Here is a 12,389-nt window from a genome sequence, read left to right as displayed (position 1 = left end):
ACCGACTAGTATCCTCTCTCTTTTCTATCCTCCGCCTGTCGCGAGGGATGTCATTCTTCTTTTCTCGGTCGATGTCAATCACCATTAACCTATTTTACCCTCTTCTACCTGTTTCATTTTAGAATGCTGGCATTTTCCTAGTCATCAATTCCAATGCATGGGCTTTTGTGCTAGATCGTGAAAGGTTCTTATATTGGCACTTGTAAGTCCAAACGCAAATCTCGTTTCCATGGAGTTTAAGCATACATTTTTACCTGCTCTTTTTCTTCGGGTAATTGTCTGTATGATGCCCCCAGAGTCTTCCACCAATCGATAAATTTTTTCACAGGCTCATTTTCTCTCTGTCGAACAGATGTTAATTCCGTAATACTGACATCCCGATCAGATGAGAAGAAATTTAACATGAATGCATCTTGCATCTGCTCCCAAGTTCTTATTGATTCTGGTGCCAAACTTGAATACCATCGAAATGCTTTCCCTATTAAAGAAGAGTCAAACAACTGCAAACAATATTGTGAGACGGTAGAAAAATTACCCATGGTCATGATAAAATGTATAAGATGTTCTTCTGGGGATCCATCTTCATGGAACTTCTGAAAGTCCGAATGCTTGAAGTTAGTTAGAAGTGGCACGTCTTCTACTTCTCTGGGATGCGGTGTTCTGTATTAGAATCTTTCAGGGTGTTCACGCTCTGTCTCGGTCCTGACGACTTCTATTATTACTTCCCGCATCTCAACTTGCGTTATCACCCTCGTAGCGGGAGCAAATCCATATGAACCTGCTCTTGGTGGCTGTGAGCCCTTAGGTTGTTGTTCATGGCCGTTCATTGTAGCCATCACGAGAGGGGCTACGATTTGAGCAACATTATGCGCAAGAGTGGCTAGAGCTTCTCTGAGGCTCTTGCAATCCTTCATTAATGTTCTTTGTGTTTGTGCCATTTCGGCTATACGCTCATCAGCAGTCGGCGGCGGACCCTGACTTGTTCCTACCGTACATGCAGTGGTTTCTCCACTTCTTGACAAAGTTATTGTCCGGGTGGGACAAGAGTTCATTAGCGTAAGAGGGCTTGATGAGAGAGGATTCTTGCTGGGCTCTTTAATACTACCACATGATTCGATTGATCGTGACATGGCTTGCGGAAGCATCATTTGTGGATATGTAAGGGGTGATACATCTTGTATAGGTGACTTGCCCTTTTCTTTCCTTGTCCATCGGACATTTGCGGCAGGCAGGGCCGAGAAGTCTTGCGATGTCAAAGAGCAAGGAGACTTTCTTAGATACTGTGCTGGCAGAGTAAGCGCAGGGTTTCTTCTAGCCACATTCATTGTCACTGGTCCTCTGATCATCCATGAAAGAGTTAATTTGGCAACTACACAAGATCGAGTTCTCGATCTTCTACGGGAAACGATGATCCATTCATTGCCATCATCTTGTACCAGTGGTAATACAGATATCACTCCAGTAGTAGCTTGCGAAATTTCACGTTTAGCCGAAAATTTACTGGTTCGGAGACAGTCAAATCTTTTGGCTTGGAGATTGATTGCAGGCGTATTCTATCACGAAGCTGGTTGGGTTGGTACAAAAAAGAAAGTTGTCTTAGTCGCAAAGGTCTCCATTGTAGTATAAACGAATCGTAACTGTCAGATAACACAAGACATTTATAAGTCAATATTTAAACAAATTTGCACTTTATCTTAGAGATGAAGGGGAGTATGTTCCCATTGAGAGTTGCCATTTTGGCATTGATATGACGCTAAATAATGATGAAGTTCTCTATATAATTTTTAAGTTAATATTGAATAAGATAATTGTAGTCCCCAGCAGAGTCGCCATTTTGTTTCGACAAGAAACGAATGTATTTGATTTGGGGATTATCTTATTCAATAATAACAAAGAAAAGATAGAGAGAACAATTATTGCAATGTATTTCATTTATTCTGAATTTGTTTGCATCCTCTTTATCCCTTGATTCTAAGATAAAATATACATAAATAAGTTCGGATATAAATTTCAGTAGCATTCAGGCTTGCGATGTATCCATCTCAATAAGAGAAGTGTTGTGCGGATTTGAACATCTTTCATTCTCCCTTCAAATTCATGTAGAATATAAGTCTTCTTTGTGCATAAGAACACTGAAGCACAAAGAAACACTTGTGCACTTGCATACAGAAAATTCAGTAGCATGCATGTGTCTTTGTATCAGTCCTGGTCCTGCACAATGGACTTTTTCCATTTCTTCACTTTCTTCCCCAAAGTACCTGTCGGGGTAGTTGGAGGTCTTCTTCTTCTCGAGAGCTCTGATCTCTTATTGTTGTTGTTGTTCAAATGAGAGGGGAAGTGGGGTATTTATAGGCCTTCACACGTGCGAACCCCGATCTCTATGCCATGGGACCCACCTCGCTCAATACTTCAAATCACTAAACCTTTACAATTAGAATGATGTTGCATGGACCGACACAACCAATATCCTATCTTTCTTAGTGTTGCGTGGACCCGCGTAACTAATATCTTTTGCGTGGTCATGCGTAACACAAGTGTTTCATCAACTTTCTTTCCACTTGATTTTCTTCATAGTACTTTGATTATCATCATTTTTATGCCCCAACAAATCCACACATAGAAGCATAAAGCTGAACAAATAAAAAAAATATTTTCATTCCATGAAAAGTACACAAAGAGGATGCAAAAAAGGGAGATCTGTCCTTGAGGAGGCTCCTCAGTCTCGGGAGCAATAGTAACATTAAGGCCTTTGGGAGCACCGTCGTCAAGGCATTGTAAATCCAGGTCAGGATATCTCTGTCGAACGTCTTCTCAGCATCGCTGGAAGCTAAGATTGAAAATCTCCGCCAGCTCGGCTATGTGCTCCTTAGAAGCCTTGAATGCTTCCACAGCTACTGCTTTCTTTGTAGGATTGAGGCCTCGACCTCTGCCAGCCTAGCCTCCACATTCGTCGCTCAACCCCCCACCTCGACAAGGAGGGACTCCACCTCAACCACATAGGCCACCAACTCGGCCTTCTCATGCTGCTCTGTGGCTAACAAAGTAGTGTTAGTGACCTTGTCCTCCTCGATGACCCTCAAGGCCCCATGGAAGGCCTCAACTTTAGGAAGGGCTGCTACTTGAGCCTCCTAAGCTACTTCCAGCTCCGCAACCTTTGCCTGAAGCTCAGCTGTGGTAGACTCGAGCCTCCGAGCTGCCTCTTCAAACCGGCCCCTTAGTTCAGCTAGACCATGGCGGGTGGTGAGAACCCCAGTGGTGCTCTACAAGCAATAAATAAATAAAGGTCAGTTAATAAAAATGATAAAAAAAATATATATGCAAAGGCAACCAACGTTATAACCTTGATCAACTTCGACGCTGCCCTACCTAACAGAAGCTCGGGCTGTAAGGAGAGCATCAAATCGATCTCCTCCTCAGACACATGGTAGCGGTCCCAATGAGCCATCACCACCATGTGATGTGGGAGGAGTGCAGGAATTGCTGACCATGACATCCCAACCCCCTCAAGGTTCTGGCGTTCGGAGGTGCTCTCATCAGTTATCTCTAGCTCCACACTTGCAGCGGCCTCTGCCCTTCCCTCATCACGGATAGGAAACGATGCAAGGTCAACAACCTCCCTCAGGGTGCGTGCAAGGGAGGAACACCCCAGCTTAAACCATCTGAGTCATTTTCCTAAAGCACCACAGTTACAACCTCCATAGCCACTGCCTTTGCCTGCTCAGCTGGAGGAGGAATCTTAGGGACGAGCTCCGTCACTGACCTACCTGCGCTGATCTTTGAAGCCTCGACCATGAACGCTCCTTGGGTTGATGACGAGGGAGCATCCCTCTTAACAGCACTCCTCAACCACTCTAGCTCTGTTGTGGAGGTGAACTTCAACCTCTTCGGCCGAGGACAATTTGCCATCTCTAAAAAAAAAAAACAAACAAAACACATGAAGTACAAAAAAGACCGACGACCTTTAAAAATCTACTGAAACATGACAGACCTACCGACCCAACCACTGATAAGTTGACCTACTCCAATAGAGTCGGAACGATAAGCCTCCTCCGGTTATGTTGGGTTGAGAGACACTCCTGGACGATCCTGACATGGAGGAGGTGGACCGCAGAGAGCTGAGGTTAACACCGAGCTGCTAAGAAAGATGATCGGGTCAGACATAAAGCTACAAAGGGAAAGTCATAAATAAATTACAAAGTTACAACTCAAGTTCTGACTTGGGGTGGCAAACTTGGTGAGAACCCGAGCCCGTAACCTGCCCAGCTTCGCTGCTGGGGCCTCCCACTCTCCAGTAGCGAAGAACCACATGTTCTTCCAACCCTTGTTGGAAGAAGGGTTACTAGTAATAATGGCACGGCCTTTGCTCGGCCAGGAAGAAAAACAGTACCAACCGAGAGAGCCTGAACGACTCTTGGCCTTGTATAAGTACAAAAGCTCGTCCGCAATAAGCTCAGAGTGGTCGAGCTAGTGCTACAAAATATAGCATCCAAAGATAACTTGCCACATGTTAGGGTTAAACTATCATGGGGCAAGCCTCAAGTGATGCAACACCTTCCTCACCATTGGGTGGAAAGGCAGCCACAAGCCGTAGGAAAAGAAAATTAGATAAAGGGCTACCTCCCCCTTAGGAGGATTACCTAGAAGTTCCCCAAGTTGGGTTAGCCATAGCTCCACTGAGTCAAAGATTTGGAACTCCGATCGAAGGGCAACCAGATCCCCCAGTCGGAGCTTAGAACCAAAAGCACCTAATGATGGGGTCAGTCCTTGGGAAGATGAAGAAGCCACCTTCGCATAGGGTGGCATGACCCCCTCATCTCGAGCTGCCATCGTTGGAGTGGCCCACTCGACGATGCTGCCAGTATGGAATCCATGCTGTCATGTACGAATTCCTCATGGAAAGCCCCCAACACAGATAGACCCTAAGAACTCTAAAAAGGCATGGTAGTAGGAGATAAACATAAGCAGGTCAAGAAGAAGGAGATGTACCAGAAAAATCTAAGTGATAAGATGATCCACATAAAGAATGGAGAAGAACAAAAAAAAAAGAATAAAGAACAGAGGTCGGCATAGGTCAAACTTCACAGAATCAATGAGCAGTAGAATGAGGGGGAAACCCCTATTTATAAGAATCCCGGAAGAAGAGCATTCAATGCTAACACTACTTGTAAGGACGTGAAAGGATGTCTCGACGCACGATCTTCTCCACATGGCAACACAAGGTTCGCTCAGGACCCGCATTAATGAAGTAGGGACATGTGTCCACTTAGGAGTCATCTAGAAGGCAAAATGGCGCTCGCCACTGTGTACGTCTCCTTGTATGGAACCACTGTCATAATATCTTCCTCGATCGTCACACCATGCGTCGTCCCTTTCCAATTCCTGTATTAACTACTGAGTGATAAAATCTAGGAACACGGATGGAGCGAGCCGACCTCCCACAGCTAAGAATTCTGAATCTCCTGCTCATACATTAGTTCAAGTCTGCTTACATTCCGGCTTCCGAGCTCATGAACATAGAACTCGAAAGTAGAGGGCAACTGTTATGAGTAAAAATCGAGTTAACCTGATGTATGAGACATGTTGCAAAAAGACCATCAGGGTAGACTCTCCGAACTACCGAAGTGCTTACAACAAGGGAAGCTGAGCTGAGCAAGGAGACTTGATGACTGAGCTGAAACAATTAACTTAACTTGGAGAAAAGGCTCATCAACATACCTCGACCTCAAACACCGATCTCGACCTCGGATGCCGACCTTGACCTCGGATGTCAACCTTGATCTGAGAATAGAAACATATAGAGGAAATCTCGTGCCATATATGAGTAGGACTGCCCAACAAGTTCTCAGCTAAAGATCATGTCAATCAAGGCATAATAGGAGGAATACTCGGGAATAAATCCCAATTATAATATGGATCCTTCCAGCGTATCTTATAGATCTATTCGGATATGCAAGTCTCCTAACAACACCTATAAATACATCATCCCGCTCAAAGGGAAGGTACACACAATCATCCTAATTCTAACTACATCTACTCTGAGTCATTTTACCTAACTTAGGCATCAAAGGGTCCTCAGCCACAACTTAAACCCCCAGTGTCCTATCGTTCTCCATTAAAGTGCAGGTACCCAGTAGCTCATATGAGGAGGAACGGGATCGACCATATTTGATCGATAACAAACCCCACCCTCTGACAATCACTTGATCATCTTAAGCAACGTTGTGCAAGTGGCTGAATAGGTGACTGATCTCATTAGATCTCGGTCATATACGATCAATTTCCAACATTTTTGCCTATCTTGGTGCTTGGGGTCGTAGTTGTTGGATTTGAATTGAGCGGCACACTCAATTTTGGCACATCCACACTATTCATGTGATTGAGATTGAAATAATAACAGCATTTTCCTTGGCATGTTCGATAGGTCCCCCAAACTACTTGGTTGCCATAGATATTTATTATGCACCGACTGTGCAATAATTTTGGCTAGCGCTAACATTTTCCTTGGCACACCCGGTGGGACCCTCAAACTACTTAGTTGCCATAAATATTTACCGTACACCGGTTATGCAACAGTTTTGGCTAGTGCCAACAATTTTCTTGGAACGCTCAGTGGGACCATTCTCTAGTTTACTTATTAGTGTGATGTTATGTATTGACAATCAGAAACATGAATAAAATGATCAATCGAATTGTCGGGGCTGAACCCTCAACACCAACTACATCACCTATGATCGAGGACATGCCGATTCAAATGGCCCCCGAAGCATCGAATTTAAACATTGACCTGACACTTAGTTCTGTCAACTAGGAAGGGGCATTGACCTCTTAGACTTTTTCTCTTGAAGAGAGAATGGCCGAACTTTAAGATGTGCAACAAAGTATCCATCATGTTCAGGAATATGGGAGAGCTCAGGCGGAGTTAGTGCACGCTTAAGCAAAGCAATTTCATGTTCAAACTGAGAATATTAACGAATGGATGGCTAACCAGGCCTAGGTATGCATCGATTAATGGCCATCATTACCGAAAGAGCACCTTCGGTAATGCAGTGTAATGTCGAAGGGAGTTCTATCATTAACATGGTTCAACTGTCATCGATACCTCCCCTGCAACGGAACACACCTCCTGTTCCAATCCAGGATGGATGGAACGCTCTGCTATTCGTTGAGTTTAGGCGACTAGAGCGGGAGGTCAGGAAATTTATCTCTGAAGAAGGAAACCATGATAAACCTTAGGGGCAATCCTTCTGTGGGAATCCATCGTATCATGGAAGATAAAACTAGGTAGGCCCCGAACCACCTCCTATGGCTAAATCACATCGTTTGAATCGTGACAAAATAATTTAAATGGTTCAAGAAGTAGTTGAGCAAGCTCTCGACCGTATTACTACCTCAGTCAACTATAAGCCCCATTCGAAATGGATTGATTCACATTGTCCATTGTCATGGCTGATTTTGCAGTTTTTTTTTATCAAGAGGGCCGAGTTCGACTAAGACAACCGAACTTGCCGTCTCTCGATCAAGATTGCTGAGGTCGACCAGGACGACTGAATTTGCCATTTTTTTATCATAATAATCAAGTTCGACCAAGATGGCCAAATTTGTCGTTTCTTAATCCAGATATTCGAGTTCGGCAAGGATGACCGAATTTGTCGTTTTTTGATAATGATGACCAAGTTTAACCAAGACAACCAAATTTGACATTTTCCAACCAAGACGGCCAAATTCGACCAAAATGGCTGAATTTACCATTTTTTAACCAAGATTGCCGAATTCGACCAAGAAGCTTGAATTTGCTATTTTTCGACCAAGATGGCCGAGTTTGGCCAAGTCAAGCAATTAAGATGGTTGAGTTCGACCAAATTGACCAAATTTGATATTTTTACATGATTGAGTAATTATATTTATTACGCTAAATAACGAATTAACACTACATTCACCTTTTACCAAATGCAAAGTGATGTGGGGGGCAATGTTTTACCCTATTTCTAACTGTTCTTTAGAAACCCAATTGGAAATGGCACATATTATAGCAATGGAAAGATATAGCATGCTAAAGATATTCAAAGATGCTTGAAGTATTTTTTACAGAATCACAACTGATAGGATGACAAGATAGGGAGCGGTTGAAAGGAATTCAAAAGCAAAGTAAGTGGTTGAGAGTCATTCAGGAAGTCGACCAATAGGGCAACCAAGACAAAACCTTAGTTGACAAAGTGAAGTGGTGGATATGCATACAGAAGTGGAAAAAGTGGCCGATTGGTGTCCAAAAGCAGACCGAGCAACTAAGAGGTGTTTAAAAGCAAACCGAGTGGTTGAGGGAAGCTAGAAAATGGAATATGGCCAATAAGCTTGGTTGAGTGGTCAAAACGGAAAGATGCGAATAACGGTCGAGCAACCAACAAAAGAGATGCAGCAAATGTGTGGCCAATGATCGATTAGCGACAAAAAAACAGAACTTGGTTAAAAGAAGAGGAACAATCAGGAAGAAGAAACGAAATATATAAGAGGAATAATCAGGAAGAATAAACGTACTAAAAGGATGCTTTAGCAAGGCTTTTCGACTACTGTTGTTATACCTTATTTCTATCCATTCTTTCAAGAGCCAATTAAAGAGAGACACGTGTGATTTACACAATTTGCATAGTGTATTTAAAATCTATGAAGATATCCAAAAAGGATTTTGCAAGTATACAACTAGCATCTATCAAGCGATGCCACATAATCCATAAAGCAATAGTGCCGAGCAAAACATAGTTGGGTTAGCAAGGAAGCTTGGAGTGGTTATCTGTATAAGTGGCAAGCTAAGAAGCAAAGGCTTCACGAGTTCAATAGTGCTGAAGCGGTTATAATAACTCTCAGAATGTGGGAAATATCTAAATGGTCAAGTTAAAGCTATAAATAGCAAGGGAATTCAATAGAAAAAGTCATCTCATACCAACCAAACCAAACCCACTCATCTTTCAATTATCTGTCATTCACATTCCTTAATGTAATATTTACCTTTATCTGCAATTTACAATCCTTAGTGTAATCCGTAGCACTAATTAGGTAGTTGTTAACTTTAATTATAATTTGAGTTTACCCTCGTACGCTGGATTTAGTTCAAGCATCAAGCAAAGTTTCCCATATAGAGAGGCGTTTTGTAATTGTTCTTCACAGTCAACTATAAGAATTTCCTTCTCTAAGAGAAAAAAATACTTTCATATGAAAGCCAAAGGTGTGACCAATATTTCAGAGGACGAATTCCACCCTTTGAAAATCACTTGATCATCTTAAGCAACACCATACAAGTGGCTGAATAGGTGACCAATCTTATTAGATCTCGGTTATATAAGTTCGATCCCTGATGTACCTACGTATCTTGGTGCTTAGGTCTTAGTTGTTTGGTTTGAATTGAGCCGCGCATTCAATTCTGCCATGACAGCACTAATCACATGCATTGAAATAACAGAAACACAAGTAAATAGTTGTCTATTTTTGGATAGATTGTAAATTATTCAGGGGAATTTTATTTGTAGCTAAAAGTGCAAAATTATAGTCATTTAAATTGTAAATGATTTGCAGGTAAATGAAAATTACAACTTTTCAGAGGGATTTCTTTTGATTTGCACACAGTCTCTAAAACACTTGCCTTTATTTAAATCCAATTTTACAGGCATCGAAACGACCTAAGATTTTGAATTTGCTTCATTTTATTAGCTTGATGTCCTAGGGTGGGGTGGCAAAAGATATACAACATATACAGTAGGTGCGCCCCAAGGTCAGGGAGTGTTACCCCGGACTCACTTAATTCGCGCCCCTTTTTCCAAAGATAAAACGAGGGGTCTTCCCGCGACTACTCCAATCTTGCTGCTGCTGCTGTCGCTGCTGCGTTTGATAATTTTAAAAAATAGTAGTACGAGAAGAAGAAGAAGAAGAAGAAGAAGAAGAAGAATGCATGGGGAGAATAGCATGAATAATCCAACAACGTATGGATCGAGGACGGAATCTGCGCATCATCGACTCTACGATTTCGCCAAGACTGCCCTCATCAAGATCTTCGTCTCACCTTATGCCACTGTCTGTCTCTCTATCTATCCCTCTCTCTCTCTCTCTCTCTCTCTCTCTCTCTCTCTCTCTCTCTCTCTCGAATTCAATTCCTCACCCTCGCTGTTTCTTGATGTTCATAGGTTTGTGATTTGTATTGCGGTGGGGGCATCGACACCGACAAGTGGGACGAAGCCCAGATTGGCCACTACATCGGAATTGGTACATCTCCTCCTCCGTTTCTTTCTGTGGTGTCACTGCTTCTATGTAACTCCTTCGATTGCTAATATGCTCGGAATCCTACTCAGATGCTTCATCTTCTGGCATTAGCGAAGCCCGAGAGATGTGGGAGAGTCAGAGAAAGCCTTACACTGCCGACTTCTGCGAGCTCGATCCTTGCGTGGTGAGCTTTTGAATTCTCTCCATCCTCTTTGGCTATTCTTGTTAGATGAACCCCTGAAATTCATGATTGTTGCAAATGGAACTACTCTTCTATTTATTATCTTTTTAAAAAAAAGAAGGAAAAATAATGATAGTGATGATAATTAGCATTCCTAGTCCTCTCTGTCACAAATCCATTTCGACATATCCACGAAGCTCTAGAGATTCTTTGCATAAAAGATTTCCTTGAATTCCATTGGCATACAATGATCTAGAAGCACATCCCCATTTAAAACACCTAGCTCTAGTCCTATCATCCACACAAAACTTTGGAGGCACTTCTCCATCACCAAGGTGGTAAAACCATGGTATTCCAAAAGGGTCGCGTAATGGCCGTTACATGGAGGTAACAGTGGTAACAGTTACGTGTTAGGGGGCCATAACAGCCATTGTGGAAAAAAGGGCCAGTAACAGTCTGTTATGGGGCCGAAACAATTTATTATTATTAAAAAGGCTGTTACAGCCCATATTGTAATGGTAATGCCAGTGACTGTTACAGCCACCATTACGTTTATGGGATACCTTGAGTAAAACACATCACTCTCGGTCATTAATTTTAACTGAAGCACCACATGTATGATTATTTCCCATAAAGTTGCCTTCCAATTACTTTGTGTCTTGGCTCTGCTTCTTTATTATTATTATTATTATTATTATTTTATTATTATTATTTTGTATAAATAAGAATCTATGGTTTAGAAGGCCCCTCCAAATTGCTGCATAATTCGACGGAAATGGAAACTGCATTCACCTGATGTGACATCTTAGCATGTTTGGATAGCATGGAATCACGAGGATTTCCTCCAAAGATTTCACTAGTTTGGTGTTTACCTAATTCCCTAGGAACAGGGCGTGTAATGATCATCATCATCTAAGCCTTATCCCTAGGAATGGAGGCCATGAGATATGTTTCCATATTTTCCACATTTCAACACGATATCCAAAGAAAACCCATAAAAATGGACTCCTTGTCCACACAATAAGATTGTAAACAATCATTAGGTAGTCGTGATATTTTCTATTTATATACATTCCTTGGGTTTCTGCAATCTAAACATGTCCCAACATTTGCCACCTCCTTAATGTCTCATCGATCAGCATCATGTCATCCATAGACTACATGCACCAAGGAGCCTCGTCCTGATAAAATCATTACTTGTAAAGGAAAAGGAAGAGACATGTGCACAACATATGCGAGGGACTATTCAAATCACATGCCATCAACTTGTGATCCACATCAGCCCAAAACCTAGTGTTGCACTGTGAACTTCACTGGGGAAAGTTGCAGGTCGTGGTCTGGTTGTGACTTTTGAGCATTTACATTTTGAAAGAGTCAGCACAGATATCCTCCTTATTGATTGCAACCCTGTATGCTCCACTGCTGCATATCTTGATTCCTTCCATGGATTGGCGTCTAGCAGCTTATGTAAATCAACAGTGGAACTCATCTGATTGAAACAAAATATGTCTCAACCATGGTCGCTTATTCAGATTATGGTCTTTTGAATTCTCACTTATATCAGAATCTTTTTGTTTCATTTTTTAATTTTTAATTTTTATAGCACACATCAAGTCTGTTCAAATTCTATTCCATATTTATTGTCAATTTGGTGAGTCAAATTACTTAGTAAAAAATTATCATTCAAAGTTATACTAATATCGCGATTAGATTATAAATATAACTATATATACAAATATAACTATTTATATATACGACATTGTATAGATGTTTTATGTTGCGAAAATCTATTTCTGAACATAGGCTAATGATTGAATATACAAAATGGGAAAGCTAAGTTGTGAGAGCTGTAATTTTTAACTCAGTCTGTATACAAAGGGCTCTGTTGTGGAGATAATATTGATTATGATTTGTTAGTGAAAATTACAGAATTTACAATTTCTGTAAAATAATTAAACCAAAA

The 12,389-nt window shown here is 41.6% G+C and overlaps 1 protein-coding gene across 5 annotated transcripts in view; it reads left to right on the top strand.

Annotated features, from left to right (window-relative positions):
- Positions 1-9,853: 9,853 nt before the first annotated feature.
- LOC131234694 (mRNA cap guanine-N7 methyltransferase 2) overlaps positions 9,854-12,389 on the top strand; it is a 47,807-nt gene continuing 45,271 nt past the window's right edge. Inside the window, exons 1-3 of one of the 5 annotated variants that reach the window (XR_009165746.1) lie at positions 9,854-10,059; positions 10,170-10,248; positions 10,335-10,429. Coding sequence is in view for 3 of the 5 variants with exons in the window: in XM_058231626.1 (XP_058087609.1) it covers positions 9,934-10,059; positions 10,170-10,248; positions 10,335-10,429 (300 nt within the window). In the remaining 2 variants the exon portion in view is untranslated. The remainder of the gene's footprint in view (positions 10,060-10,169; positions 10,249-10,334; positions 10,430-12,389) is intronic. The other 4 variants (XR_009165747.1, XM_058231626.1, XM_058231627.1 and 1 more) reach the window with 4 other exon arrangements.

This window comes from Magnolia sinica, chromosome 19 (assembly GCF_029962835.1).
Source record: "Magnolia sinica isolate HGM2019 chromosome 19, MsV1, whole genome shotgun sequence".
Taxonomy (NCBI): Eukaryota; Viridiplantae; Streptophyta; class Magnoliopsida; order Magnoliales; family Magnoliaceae; genus Magnolia; species Magnolia sinica.
Note: the sequence above shows the minus strand (reverse complement) of the source record. Positions and strands in the feature narration are given on the sequence as shown.